The sequence below is a fragment of the Crocodylus siamensis genome, chromosome 5 (genome assembly GCF_052110815.1).
Source record: "Crocodylus siamensis isolate JL-2025a chromosome 5, ASM5211081v1, whole genome shotgun sequence".
NCBI classification, from domain to species: domain Eukaryota; kingdom Metazoa; phylum Chordata; order Crocodylia; family Crocodylidae; genus Crocodylus; species Crocodylus siamensis.
In genome coordinates, this window is record NC_143399.1 from 49,753,519 (window position 1) to 49,769,384 (window position 15,866).

The following is a 15,866-nucleotide window of genomic DNA, read 5'->3' on the forward strand; positions in this document are numbered from 1 at the left end:
TTTAACAAGTGTGTTATCTCTGGAGAAACCAACCCAGTTTGAGAACTGAAACTAAGCATCATAGAGATGCTTAATGGGATCTTCTAGACTGAGGACAGAGTCCCATTGGGTAGAGTGGTTTTCTTAATCTTTACTAATCTGTAGAGAAGCCCCTGGGAACCCCACAGGATTGGGTGTGTAATAGAATCCATGGCCAGTTGTGATGTATTCATAAAACTTTTCTAAAAAGGTTACATGAATATATTGTCTCAAATAGTATATAAATAGAAGTTATAATCCCTATTCTGTGATGATCTCTTTGAGCTCTAACATATTTTAAATTAAAGCTATCTTTCTATAAGTTTTTTTTTTTTTTTTTTTAAAGCATGTTAAAAATAACATGCTTTAACTCATGGTGCTCTGGTGTGGTACCAGAGGACTGGAAGAAGGCCAATGTGGTTCCCATCTTCAAAAGGGGGAGGAAGGAGGACCTGGGAAACTAGGCCAGTTAAGAAACTGGGGGGCTGTGGTGTCGACACCCACACAGTCAGTTGGGTTGCCAACTGGCTGGAGGGCCGCACCCAGAGAGTGGTAGTGGATGGGTTGTTTCCTACTTGGAGGGATGTAGGCAGTGGGGTCCCCCAGGGCTCGGTCCTCGGGCCCACACTGTTCAGTGTCTTCATCAGTGACTTGGACGAGGGGGTAAAAAGCACCCTGTTCAAATTTGCTGATGACACTAAGATGTGGGGGGATGTGGGCATGCTAGAAGGGAGGAATAGGCTGCAATCGGACCTAGACAGGTTACAGGGGTGGGGGATGAGAATAGGATGGGATTCAACACTGACAAGTGCGAAGTGATGCACCTGGGGAGGAACATCACAACTGGCACCATACCTACAGGTTGGGGAACTCCCTTCTTGTCAGTACAGAGGCAGAAAAGGATCTTGGAGTCATCATTGACTCCAAGATGAGCATGGGCTGGCAGTGTGGGGATGCAGTCAGGAAGGCCAACCACACCTTGCCATGCATCCACAGATGCATCTCAAGCAGGTCCAAGGAGGTGATACTCCCCCTCTGTGCGGCACTGGTCAGGCTGCAGCTGGAGTACTGCATCCAGTTCTGGGGGCCACACTTCAAGAGGGATGTGGACAACATGGAGAGGGTCCAGAGAAGGGCCACTCGCATGATCAGGGGGCAAGAGGGCAGGCCCTACGAGGAGAGGCTACGAGACCTGAACCTGTTCAGCCTCCGCAAGAGAAGGCTGAGAGGGGATCTAGTGGCCTGTTACAAACTAGTTAGAGGGGACCAGCAGGCATTGGGGTAGTCCCTGTTCCCCCGAGCATTACCAGGAGTGACCAGGAATAACGGTCACAAGCTGGCAGAGGGTAGATTTAGGCTAGATATCAGGAGACGCTACTTCACGGTCAGGGCAGCTAGGATCTGGAACCAACTTCCAAGAGAAGTGGTGCTGGCCCCTACCTTGAGAGTCTTTAAGAGGAAGCTAGATGTACACCTTGCTGGGGTCGTTTGAACCCAGTACTCTTTCCTGCCATGGCAGGGGATCAGACTAGATGATCTACTCAGGTCCCTTCCAACCCTAGAAACTATGAAACTATAATAAATACGATTTAAATTAAAAAAATTGGATTACAATTTTTTTTTAAAACCTGAATTTTTTTTCTTAAAAATATATTGTTTTGTGTGTTGTTTTTTTTTTTTTTAATTCTCCCTGATTTAAAGAGCTATTGGGGAGGCAGAGTAATGTAAGAAAATATATCTGCTGCATAAAATTCCATCCTTATGAAAGCAACCAATCTGGATTTGCATGTTAGGAAAACTAAGAAGGCATTGTGGAATGTGATATAGGGTCCATATTTTCTCTCATGAATGAAACATGTTTGATTACCTTCTCCTTCAATGCTTATAACTCTGTAGAAAGCACAGGATTTCCAGAGCAGAGCAAGAAACTAATCATAGGCTTATTTGATTGTACTGCATCCAGTTGTTCTTACACTCTTCAGCTGAGAGCTAGGTGACACATCTACAAAAAGTATTAACCTGCTGTTTATTGGAAACATGGGGATTTTTCACTTCAGTTATTTAATATATTCATAAAATCTCCAAAGATAAATACTGTTAGAGATATCCCCCACCTTATCAGTTTGATTTTTCTGTGTCTTTAACTCCTTTTTTGTGTTTGACTAATCTAGGCAACAGTTTTGAACTGTTTGGACAGTACTGTGCAGGTATGACCATTGGTTGCAACTTCCTATACAGTTTTATGATCATTTCCATTCTATAACCCCAATATCTTTCTAAAGAGCTTCAGTTTTGAGGCTGAAATTTTTATTTGTGTTTGGCTTTGCCAAAGGTGAATTTCTTATCCTTCCCTATCTTTTTTATGCTTCATTTATCCTCAACTGAACTGTTGCTGAAAATGGAGAAAGGTTGTTGCTGAAAACAGTTAAAGTGATAGAATCTGTTGCTTTTTTAAAGTGGCCAGGAGTCTTTGCCAGCATAGAGCAGGTAAATCTTTTCCCAGTGTCTTTTTAATAAGACTTGGATGTATTTTCTAAAATGATGCGTTTAGCATTTATGGTATTTGTTACCAGTTCAGGAGGACACAGAACTTAAAACTATCTTCTTCAGGGGCTTAACTTCTTAAAATAAAATGGGCTATAGATTCTTTAGACAACTTGGTTTACATACCTCTGAATCAGCTTCTTTGTATTGTTGTAGAATTCCTACATTATTAACATGGCTCCGCAAAAGTCTCAATGTCAATGGCAAATCTTCGTCTTAAAATTTAATGTCTTGATGGCTGTTAGAATGAACACTTGGTGCTGTTTGACTTGAAATTAAGCTTGCAGAATATTAATAATATAAATTAATTATTAAAATTATTAATATTCTTCAAGCTTAATTTCAAGTCAGACAGCACCAAGTGTGTGTATGTACACGTATAAAATATTGTCAATATTATTAAATACTAAATTAAGTATTTAAACTTCATATTAAATATGAAGTTTAGATATAAATTCAGGGCATGAGTTCAGTCATAAAATCCTTCAAAAGCAGACTTTGGTTAGACTACACTAAATTGCTGTAGTACTTCAAAATAATGATCTGTATAAGTACTTCATAGTTAGAATTTTATTGTGCTAGGAAATATGTAGAACTAGATTAAAGACGTGCTAATCATGTGAGAAACATCATGTCAGAGGACAATAGCATTGAGTACTATGTAGCCCTTGAATTAGTATCATGAAACTGAAACTTATGCAAGAGAGGAGGGGATAAAAGGTATGTTTTTGTAGCACTGGGATTCTAGATGCACCTGTGGGTCTGAGAAAAGACATACAAGAATCATAATATGCGTCTGGGAGTGTAGGTCTTAGACTCTGTTCCAAACCCAAAGAATGGCTAAGGTGAGAAATGTTTGTATGACTTCTATCTAGATTGAGAGAGTCTTTTATGATGGCTGAAGTAAAGTGTGATTTGGTGTTTTTGGAATCAGGAAAATTGTATACGTCTGAATGTGAACAAGGTACTAACCATTACTGCCACTTTCAGCATCTATGGCTCCTGCTGGTTTATCAAAGTGTGCTATTGCTGTTACTGTTGTGATATTTCTACTTTCCATTCAAGAAAGGGGGGGGTCTCAGCAGAACTTTGCTAACAGGCACAGACAGCAGTCTCCATCTACTCTTTTACCAAATGAAAGAGCGAAATCTCTTCTTTCTGACTTAAAAAAAAGTTACCTTGAGGCTAGGAGTGCACAGATAAAGATTTTTTGAGCCGATATTGGCGGCTGATTTATTGACCCACCATATCGGCTGATACTGATCTGATTGCCGACATGCAGCCCAACAGCTTGGAGAGCAGGGGGTGCAGATCAAGGCCCCCATGGTGAGGCATGGAATGGGACTGGGGCAGGAGCAGGTGCTGCATAGCCAGGGCTAGCCATGGGATGGAGCTGCTGGCACCTTGTGGGGGGGGGGAAGGTAATGGGAGGCAACTTCAACTGCTGAGCCACATCCCTTGGGTGGGGGCATGGGCCTCGTGGATCTGTGTGCAGGGTGAGGGTAAGCTGCTGTTGTGGGCTCGGGGCCAGGGCCTGCGCCAGCCTCTTCCTGGCAGGAGGGCTGGGCCGGGGCTGTGCTCAGGGTGGGGCAGGTGGTGGCAGTGCTGGAAAGGGAGGCTATAGGGTAGGCTACAACCACCCCAGAATTCTCCAAAACACCCCCCCCATGCCACTGCCACCCAGCCCAAGTGCAGCCCTGGCCCAGCCCCCACTCCCTAACCCCTCCCCATGCTGGGAAGAGGCTGGCTCAGCCCTGGCCCCAAGGATGTGGCAGGCAGCCCACCCTTGTTCTGTGCACAAATTTGGGGGCACACCCCCCATGCCTCCCCCAGGAGTATGCACAGTGGTTGGGGCTGCCCCACCTCTGCATCCCCCCATACAAGCCTCCAGGGACTCTGTCATGCACCCTGCCCCACCCTGGCTGGGCAGCACCTGCCCCAGCCTCCTCCTTTCCTTACCATGTGGGGCCTCGATCTGCTCCCCTCCATGCCCCTTCTCTTCCTCCTCCTCCCCCCACTGACTTGCTGGTCAGACACCAAGTTGTGGCTGTGTGCACAATGAAGCTGCATGCAAGTACACAGTGACATTATTGGCCACATAAAAAAAAGATTGCTTATAATGTTAATTTTCCTTTTATTGGTGCTGATACAATATGGACAGATGTATTGGTGCACCTCTACTTTCAGTCTTTGGCTCGGACTAAAATCTCTGATGCCTATGTAACCCTTGATATTAGACCATTGATGTGGAAGAATTTACCTCCAGATTTGACTCAAGTACGGAGTCCATGATATTATTCCATGGGTTTCCATTCTGCTGATTAGTGTTTTTGTCTCCCTACAGGCACTTCTTTATAGCAGCAAAACAACCCTGGTGCCAAATATATCAAATATGCCTTTGGCTTCCTTCACAAGAGCCCCAGATTCATGGTGGCAGGTCATCAGATCATTAGACTTTGCCCAAATCCATGTTGCTCACTTCCTCAGAAACCTACTGAGCTCATAAGAAGATCATAGTCTGCATCCTTAAGGCTACATCTGTATTGCTCAATTATGGCACAGCAGTCAGTGTCATACTGCACTTTTTCCTCCACATGCACACTGCTTCCTGAAGCAAGGGAAATGTAGTCTCCTTAGGGCAACCTGGAGTGTACTGGTTCATTTGCAATACTGCACTAAGACTTAAAATGCTTCTAGTTCAGAAGATAGCCAGTGGAGAATGATCAGTGTTAGTATATCACTAAAATGATCAAACTATGTGCTATATTTTCTTTACGCTAAGGCCAAGATTGTCCACATAACTGTGGATAAAACTGCAGGGATACTTTATGGAAACATGACCTTGGAGTAATTTGTCCTTAAACAACAACAAAAAACCATTACAAAACAACTTGACCATGAAATGTCAGTGCAAAAAAACATCCAGAGACTGGATTGTATTAATCACAGTCTCAATAGGGGTTATAGATTCTTATCCCATTACCCATTTTATCTTATAACTATTTATTCTGGCATTCTTCCAGGTGTTAACTGCCTTGTTCATCATAGTTGATCTAATCAACCCATTTATTCTCTTTTGGAAAATCCCCCTTCCCCCTCCCTCCTTTTCCCTTCTATATAAAATCTTTCTGCAAATCCATTCCTAGCATCTGTGGAAAAATGTTGTTGCCTAGGAAAGATCACACTTTTCTCTGAACCAGTTGGACTCTAAATGAGACAGACATCACACCTGAGGTATTTGTCCTAGGTTTTCACTTGAATCAAAACAGGTGCACACAGCCCTTTCAACCTGCATTGCTGCTCCTCTGCCAGTAGGTGGCCAGGGAGAGCAAACAGTTTAACAAGATTGTCCCTGGAATGAACTGCAATTAAATGAGCCACAATTAATTTACAGACCTACACAGTGATGTCCCTGGGAAACTATTAACACATTTTAACTGGCATACTTTGTAGGTACTTAAAGCAGGACAATGGGTGTGAATATCTGGAAGATCTGGGCACAAAATGCTTTCTCCCAGAGAAATGTAATCTCTTTATAGTTTACTCTGCCCTACTTTCTGCCTGACTTTCAGACTACCATCACTAACCACCTCTATAAATAAATGGGGAGCTAGTTCTACTGTTTCTAGGCCAGGAGCCTATCTTCCTGTGGACTGGGTACACTTGACAATTGTCTAGTGAAAAAATTGGCTCTTCATCTACAGGGGTTGGAGAATACATTAGGAATCTTAACACAAGAGACAGCATTCCCAGAATCAAGAATTCAGTAAAGGACCTACTTACCCAGACTTTTCTCAGGCATGAGGGTTTTTTTTTCAGCTGAAAAACAGGAAATATAAAAGCGTCTTTGCAAGGAAGTTGGAATCGTATCTATAAGGGTGCATTCCTCATGTTATAATTTCAGGGGTTAATATATGCAGACTTCTTTGATGCTACTTTGAGTCCATTCTTTTTAAAGAAAATTGAGCCGGAAACAGTGCTGAAGAGTCTCTGGACTCGAGTTTGGTCGTGATATGCTAAATATAGGGAAAGCTTTCATTATGGTCCCCACCAGTAACACTACCATTGTCTCTGCATATGATCTCATAAGACAATAGGAAGATTGTATTCAAAACCAGCATACTTACATTTTAATGCCTGGATACTGATTATGCAAATGATTTGGAAAAGCCATTCTTTATTTCTAGTCATGCAGAACTTCTTTATATAAAGTTGAAAAGATCTGACAGGATCTACTTGTGCAGCTAAGCAAAAGAAATTGGTTTGGATACCTTACTGGAACCTGTTTCCCAGTGATATTAAATCCTCATAGCCTTTATTATGCTTATAGGGGTTGGGTATTCGTATTACTTCACTCAGAATTTGCTTGGCAGCCATAATACAACATCACTCACTGTAGAAGACGCAATATATATACACTTTTTTTTTTCTTGGCCAGCTAAAGCCCTCCTTTTCAAGGGTGTTTATGCATCTTCTAGATCAAGAAGCATCGCCTCCTTAGATCAACATGTCAGCTCTAATGACTAAATTAATCTATCAAAAATACTTATACTTCATACAGTCTCTAGTAGAAGCATCTTATTTTGATGCCTGATTTGGTATGATTTCTAGCTTGTACTTAAGCACCCACCTCCTTTTAATATGGATGCTACTTATGTCACCAGAAGTAAAATTTATGTAAGCAAGCATTCAAAGAATACCAACCTGGTAGTACCTAGGTTCTGTATTGGCAAAGAGACTGAGGGTTGGTTGGTTTTTCTCTGTTTTATACCCTTAGGTGGGGTGTATGAGGGCATGAAAGACGTACATACAGCCCATTAGATCAGGGGTGGGCAATTATTTGGGCTGGAGGGCCACTTAAGGAGTTTTGTGAGCTGTTATAGGCCAGGGGATGGGGCCTGGACCTGTCTACCCCACACCCACAACTGGGGGTGCCTAGTGGAGAGGGTGGGCAGGGTCTCCACAGAGACTGACTTGGGACCCCCTCCCCCGCCATGGGCAGGGCATACTCAGCCAGGCAGATGGGATGGGGTCGCAGGAAGTGGGCAGTAACAGCACAGGGCTAGGGCCTGGAGCAGAGTCACAATCCACTTCCCACATGTGCCTGCCCACAGAACTGGTTCCTGTTGTGGGGACATGTGAGGAAAGGATTGTGGTGCTGTCCAGGGCCCCCAGCCTCATGCTGTTACTGCCCTGCAGTCCCAGCTTTGGCCTCGGCCCTGCCCACCTCTCCCACTCCTGGAAGTTGCTCCCTGCCCACCCATGGCCCCATCTCATCTGCCTAGTGGTGCGCCCTTGCCCTGCCTGTGGAGCTCCTAGGGCAGTCCCCATGGAGAACTGCCTGCCTGTTTTGTCCAGCGCCGCCCCCGCCCCCGCTTGTGGATATAGGGCAGACAAGCCAGGGTGCCCAGGTACTGGAGCCAGGTCTGGCAGCAGTGGTGACATTGGCAGTAGCAGCTGGAAGGAGCCGTTGATGCTGCAGCTGCTGGGAAGTTGAGTCTGATTGCCATGCTGTGCCACACCAACCGGAGCTCTACTTCATGCCCAGGAGCTGCAGGACTAGCCATATGTGCCACAGCCTGGGTTGAGCAGGGTTGAGAGACATGCTGCAGGCCAGATAAAATCTCTGGAGGGCTGAATCCAGCCCACAGGCTGTATTTTGCTCACCCCTGAATTTAAATGATATTGGCTAAAGGATTCAAGTGTTGAGTGCATGAAACGCATGCCTCATTAGAAGTAAAATGTATGGAGCCAGCACAACTTGAATGCAGGTTACTTTACAGATAAGTAACTTTTTTTAAAAGCTACTTTAAAGAAAATAATATAGTGCATTAATTCTCACCTTTGCACTTATACTGCATATCTATATAACCTGGAGCTGAATAAGCTGGCAGTCTTGTTACCCTGCACATTTTAAAAGGAAATAGGACATTTAATCAGTTACAGTTAAAAATAATTTTAATGATGTGAAACCATCATAAGCAAAGGGATTTTGTGTTAAGGCTCTGAATGTGTCCTCAACTTACCTTGTGCCTAGGTATTGCAGTATTTGTGGGATGTGAAATTAAATTTTGTGTGCTGAAAACCAAACACAGATGCCCCAAAGCTGAATTTATGGCTAAGTAATAAACTTTTCAAAAAAGAGCTCATTACAGGAACTGTAAGAAAAGCTTTAACTATAGTGTGGTAAATGTTGCTTTTATACCAATATATTGAAAGACTGTTACCGTAATGCAAATGAATAAGCTAAGCAAATATATTTTTGTAAGTAGCTTGCTTTTTTGTGAAGCATGAAAAAATATTTAATTCTAAACTCGGAGAACTAGTGTTTGAAAATGAGGAAAATTATAAGATGCTGAAAATCCACTGTCCTTTTGATGATCTGCCTATGATTGATAACTATACCAACTTTAAGGCTTGGACTTTTTTTCTTGATTTTGATCTGGTGTCAGTGTAATATCTAATTCTCAGTAGTTGGATACAGGCATATAACAATGATTAGTCTATATAAATTTTGGTTTTGCTTTCAGTGGAGCCAGGGTTTAACCATAAATGTTTAATATTTAGAAATGCTGCATAAATGGGTGAATATCAGTATACTTGCTACAGTCAAACTGTTTACATGTATCAAAATGTATTCAGAATTTTGTGGAAGCTAAAATGGGTCGCAAATAACTTGTATTTATAAACATTTATCTTCACTATAATAACTTAAACATAGCATTGATTTGTATTTATCTTTTTTAAACCTTCAGAAAAATGTGTTCAACTTTTGAGTTGTTAGAATTAAGGAAGAAGCTTGATCTGATTCCTGGTTTTGTTTGTTTTTTTTTTTACATGAATAGCTGAAATTGTTAAACTTTCAATACTTCAAATATGCATATAACTACTTCTTCTCAATGAGGAATAGAAGTTAAAAGTTTGAACTGGAAATAAAACATTGAGCAGAAGCATCAAATGATTAATGGATTTTTTTTTTTAAATGTAATAAATTAGGTTTTTGTTTAAATTACTCATTCAGTATTTTGATAGCCACCCTTTTTCTTTTTCTATAGGGTTTTTATGTAAAAAAAAGTAAATTTAAATAAACTTATGGGCTGTGTATTGGTCTTGCTAGAAAATGAGAGCTGAGATTCTTAGGATGAGCTCTATTTACAAAATACTTTTGAGTGCAGTAACTTGTTCTTTTATTCTTTGGGTGTTTGATCATCTTTATTTTTTAATGTCTTGATGTTCCACTAATCAAGCTAACCTTTCTTAGGACAATTTTGCTGTCTGCTAGCTGCTTCTGCTTTCTATTTCACAGACTCTTTTTAGTTCTTTTCAGAATTATAGATCCACCTGTGGAGACCAGTGTTTTAGCAGCAGCTAGGGATTTAGTTTTAGTTATGCAGGAAAGGGATGTTGAGTCAGTTGACAAATTAGACTCTGGTTTTGCCCTATGCAGAAATAACTCTGGAAAAATCTTTTTTGTTCCTTCTGCCTTCTAAAAACAAGTTAAGTATTACATTTGGGGGGCATGTTGTATGTGAGGAAAATACAGTATTTGCCAGATTACAATTTATTGTGTCGTCTTCCATAGTACAAACTGAGAAACTTCCCTTCTTATTTAGTAAAATTACTTTTCTTTTTAATTCTTTCCCCCTTTCTACTTATTTTTTATTTTTTAAATCCCTTTCCTTTCTTGGATAGTAATGGCATCCGTGAGTCACTCTGGTTCCTTTCTTTCTGTAGTCTTCTCACACAGTAATCCTGGTGTTGGTTACCACTGACAGCCTCAGTGAGTGAGTGACGTAAAAAACAAACAAACCAAACAAACAAAAAACTCCAAAGCCAACCCTTGAAGCCCTAAAAAGGCCCTGATTTCTCCTTCTCGGAGGTCTTTCCTAATTCATCAAAGATGATGCATAAAATTGCTACAAGAAAAAAATGAAGGCTGTAATCTGTAATTTTCAGGTGAATCTGATATCTTGGATTCCACATAGTTAAGAAGATTTGCTAGGATCCAACTGTGAATAATCAGTGCAGCTTCTTTTCCCATGAGTATTTTAAAATCCTAGTAAAGAGTATTACTTTAATACTGTTCCTGATCATATCTCCAGAGTAAACCACATAAAGCTTCGCTCCTCTATCAGGGTAAATATTTTTTTCTTCAGGCTCAAAGGTTCAGTAGCAAATTTTGCTTAAGGGGAAAGCACATTTCCAGATGACTTTTTTTTTTTTTTTTTTTTTCCTCATGATCATTCATGAATATGAATGAGACCTGAAATGGTAATATTGAGGACAGTTCAGGAACACAAATGCTTCATAAATTGCTAGAAAAAGCATATGACTTCCACTCATTTCTACAGCTGTGATTCAAATATTGAAACTTCTAAAGATGTGATACCTGTCAACAAAAATTTGTAAAAGGTTACAGGTAGCAATCTCAAAGATCCACCGTGGGAACATTGAAGCCACATGTTGGTGATATGTTAGCTAACTCTGTAAAGTATGTGTACATTGGCTGGCTCATTCATGAGTTCACTTGCCTTAGAAATGTTTGAATAATTATGCTAGTATTAATGGGAAGCTGGTCTGTTTCAAATTCGCAAAACTAATGTGGCTTTAGAGATGCTTTTGAAACAGGTTTGGAATTTTATGAGTCAAATTGTCCAGCCAACCAAACATACCAATTTACCACATTGCTCTGCGAGTGCAAGACTTGGATGTTGTTTACATGTCACATCTGTCAGTTCATCAGAGACCCTGGGCCATTCCACTGAGTGAACTGACAAATGACCATTTGGACAGTAGCATGCTTGACTGCCTGTCCATTGAGGCATTAGTAACAAAAGCCTATCTGTGATGGGCCTGTTGCACATTGGATGGACAACACATCAAGATTTAAGCTGCTTTTTTGCAGTAAATTGGTGTGTGGGGAGGGTAGGGTTACCAAATTTTCAGTTGCAAGAAAGAGGACACCTGCGGGGGAGGTATATGATATTGGGGGGCAGTGATATGCCTGTCACTCCCAAGCCACAGCCTCCCCCCAGCCCTGCTGGTGCCCCCGTCATTCCTGACCCACAGTACCCTGCCCCCTGACCATCCTGGTGCCCCTCACTTCGGGCCCTCAGCCCCTCTGTCCCCTGCCCCACCTTAGCCCTGCTGCCCACACAGCTCCCTGCTGTCCCGAAAGACCCTCCCACCCCCTTCCCACACTCACACCCAGATCCTCACACCTGCAGACAGCTGTTGGGCTTGTGCACAGAATATGTGATGCCCTGCCCCCAGCCACCTTCCCCCACTGCCCCCAGCTCCATGCAGCTCCTTGCTGGTGCAGCGGTAGAGCAAAATCCCGGAAACTTGCTGATACTGAAAAAAGGAAAAAAACAGAAAACCCCACCCAGATGGAGATGGGATGACCCAGAAAGAGGACATGTCCGGGAAAACCTGGACATATGGTAACCCCAGGGAAGGGGAAGCATAGGTGTCAAAGAAAGCACTCTAAGGATAGTCTAAAAGTTGAAGCTGATTTGAGTGCAGTCTGCTATCTAACTTGATGTGCTTGGTCATTAATAGAAAGCAGTAGTGCCAAGAGGAGGGAAGGTTTTTAGAAGAAGGTTACCTTTTTGAATAACGGAGAAAGCACATATGATGAGTCAGCCACAGCAACAACAGGAAATTGGACTCCATGTTATGTGCTGCTGTGAAACTTGTGGCAAAACGTCTTTATCATGCATAGGTTTGTATGATCATCCATGCACTTGCTGTGCGTCACTTAAATCCCCATTAGAGGATTATCATCTGCCACTGAGGAACTAACAAGATGGCATACACGTCATAGATATAAAATTTAAGCGGTCTTGCCTTTATGTCCTAGGCCCTCAGTTGTTTAGGTCCTGGCTAGCTGACAGCTGCTGCATCTGTGAGTCATCTGATGCAGGCATTTGAGGTGCTTTCAGGGAAGGCAGGAAGGTTTATTGAGATTCACCATATTTGCCTGAATTCAAGATGACCTCAGATTTTAAGATGCCTGCTCCCAAATGGATTCTATACATATGCAATTATGCCTGCCTGTCCCTCGTAGCCATTTTCTGCCCCTTGTCCTCTTTTTCTTCCACCCCGCCCCCATTCCCCTGGCTGTGTCCTGCAGTTCCTGGTGCCTTTACACTGGGTTTTACGCCAGCTCCTGTGCTGCTCTGTGCTTGGTACTGTACTGCCAGGTGCCTCGGCCCTGGATGTCATGCTGCCCCATGACTCTGTCTTGGGTCTAGTGATGCCCCAAGTTTCTCAAAGTGGGTTTCTGCTGCTGCTTTCCACTGAAGGTGCTGAATTTTTACTTTAACTCTGTTCTAAGGCAAGGTTTTGTTTTCCCCATGTTGCATGGGAGGGCTCATCTTGGAATTGAATAAATATGGTATTTTACAGGCTGAGGAAGCCTTCTCAGTGTGACTCATTCTCCCCTTATTTGTCAGATATGTGTTGCATGTATGCATGTGTGGAAGAAAAAAATTCTAATATAAAAGCCTAAGTCTGTCTGTCTGTCATGCTTTATTTGCGCTATGCTTGGCTGACGAACAGCTAATCAGAGCATGAAGAAGCGTTCTGACAGAAGGCAGCCCACTGCCATGATGGTGGGGACACATGGGATGGATTGGCGGGGGCAAGTGAACCTTCTCCCCACCTTGGGCCCTTGTCCAGTCCTCCCCCACCCGCCTCCCCTGCATCAGCCTTTCCCCCGCTCCTCCCATCCTTTAGCTCTGCCCTTCCCTCGGTCATGCTTGACTAGCAGTTGGCTAGTACCTACATATGCACACAATAATGGGAAATATGAAGCAGTGATTGCTCTGTTATACGTATTTATTTATATAAGGGTCCAGAGATCTTCAGAAATATAGTAGTACATTGAAACAGGTGGATATACTTTGCCGCCATTACTAATTGCTATTTGCTCATTATTATACTTTTCTATATCTATATTTAACATGTATGTTTGGCACTATAGGGCAGGTTTATGCTCACTACCATAGGGGAGGGTTAGAGGGAAGTGTATAATTGTTGTAGTATTTACCTTTAAGACTAAGACTAGTAGGACATTTTAAACTACAACTGCTTGACTATAATTAAATGTAGATAGATAATAGTGAAGATGCAAAGTATTTTCCCATAAATATTTGCTGGTAGTTGAGGAGCTAGGGGAAAACGAAATTTTATTTTATTTATGAAATGTCCTTTTCAGGTATTACATTTTAGAAGTAATAATTTGTTAAAATTCCAACTTAAGAATTATTGAGGACTCTACTTATAAGACTAAAAGTGATGGCAGAAAACATTTGACAACCACACACAATTAACTGTTATGTTACCTGAGTTATTTGATATGATAGCCCATTGTAATTAAAGGCCAGTTATTCAGATTTACAAGATTTGACTGTCAGTTCATCTCTCACTAATACCTGTAGTAGTAGTAGTAGTAGTAGTAGTAGTAATAACAGTATCTGTTGTTGTTGTTGTTGTTGTTGTTGTAATTATATGTTGTTGTTAACTGGCCACTGAGGATAATTAACTGGCAAGCAAAAGAGCCATTTTTGTTTCTGCCATTTGCTACCAAGTGAGGAGATTCTTGTTTTTAAAGGTTTATGTACATAGCATATGTGGCTGATGATGCATATCAACAAGATAGACTTGTATATTCAGTGAAATGACTCCAACCCCCTCCACCACCCCCAAACAAAAACCCAGCAGCCATAAAAAAACATAATTTTTTTTCCCAAGGTTTTCCAGGTCAAATTTAATTCTAAGATTAGGATTTTGAATCTGAAAACCCTCAAATTGCTATTCTACTATTTTACCCATTTTAAAAACAAAACAAGATTCTCCAAGCCATGAAATCAACCAAATGTGAAATCTGAAGTCAGGTCATGACAACTTACAAATAATAGTATTTCTCTAGTAAATGCTTATATATTTTTTCCACTTACCTTCTATTGATATCCATCCCAATAGACACAATTTTAACAATTCTCCCAAAGCAATCTGAAAAAGTATAATGCTTACATATTTATCACTTCAGTGCATTGCTAAGATAAAGAAAATGAAGATTTGAGTACCTTGAATGTATGTAACCATGTCTGTTCTGTACAGTGCTGAGCATTCTGTTTTCTCTCAACAGGCTATAATTTAATTCTTATTCACATATTTTTTTCAGGAGCTGGCAAGTTGTGGGTGGAATAAAAAAGAGAAGTACAGTTCTGCACCAAATGCAGTTGCCTTCACAAGAAGATTCAATCATGTGAGTTGTTATTGCTAAAATTATAATAAAAGGTTAGTTAATGTTAAAAATATGAATAGAATACTTAATATAGTATTTTAGCTGTCATTGACAGATAACTACTTGTGCATGTAGTGTGCGTGCACATGGCCTTGTACATGTAGTGTGTGTCCATATGGCTAGGAATACAGCTCCAGGCAGTGGTGGAGAGTAGCTCCCCTGTTGCTTACAAGTAAGTCTGTGGCAGAGGGGATGCAGATTGAGGCCCCCATGGTGAGGGAAGAAGTGGGGTGCAGGGGTTGGGCCTGGGGGCACTGCCCAGCTAGGACAGTGCATGGGTCTTAGGGGTGGGGCAGAGTCATGGGGGGAGGGGGAGCTCCCTGCTGCTGCATGCACTCCTGGGGAAGGGGCATGGAGGGGGCATGTGCCCCCCAGTTCTGTACATGGGGCAGAGGTGAATACAGGCTGTCCACTGCGGGCTCAGTGCTCCCCACCATGCCCACCTGGCATTTACTACCCTAGCCAGTGTTGTGATGTCAAACAGTATTAGGCACGACTTGCACTGTGCAAGACAAAGGACCTGTTTGTGCCCTCACAACTGCAGGATGCTATTTATTAAGTCCTTGGTAATCGCATACTAGTACGCTTTGGCCTACACATAGCTGCTGAGGGGTGTCTGTTCCCCTTGGCATGGCTTGACTTATCTGACAGCTCCTAATATGCTGTCACAAGTCCAGTTTTAATAAGCTCAACCACGACCTGAGTTTCTTGACCAGGGATAGCACTGCCAGCATCTCATTCATTGTAGCATGTACTGCATTCTAATATGCTAGCCTGAAGCAGGCCATCTTCTGCTGTTATTGACCCTGCTTCTTTCTTCATGGATAGCAAAGCCTTTTCGAAAGATTGTAAAAAAAACAAACAAACAAAAAAACCAAAAACAAAACAAAAAAAACCTCCAATCCCCCCCCCCCCCAAAAAAACCAAACAAACAAAAAAAGAGGAAATATATTCGCTTTCACTTTCAAGTTGATTTGTCTATGGAACCTGA

At 41.9% G+C, this 15,866-nt stretch overlaps 1 protein-coding gene across 6 annotated transcripts in view; it reads left to right on the forward strand.

Moving 5' to 3' along the window:
• RALGPS2 (Ral GEF with PH domain and SH3 binding motif 2) overlaps window positions 1–15,866 on the forward strand; it is a 238,615-nt gene that overhangs the window by 79,711 nt on the left and 143,038 nt on the right. For all 6 annotated transcript variants that reach the window (XM_090047437.1, XM_090047440.1, XM_090047439.1 and 3 more), the window contains exon 5: window positions 14,753–14,836. In XM_090047437.1, the coding sequence (XP_089903563.1) occupies window positions 14,753–14,836 (84 nt within the window). The remainder of the gene's footprint in view (window positions 1–14,752; window positions 14,837–15,866) is intronic.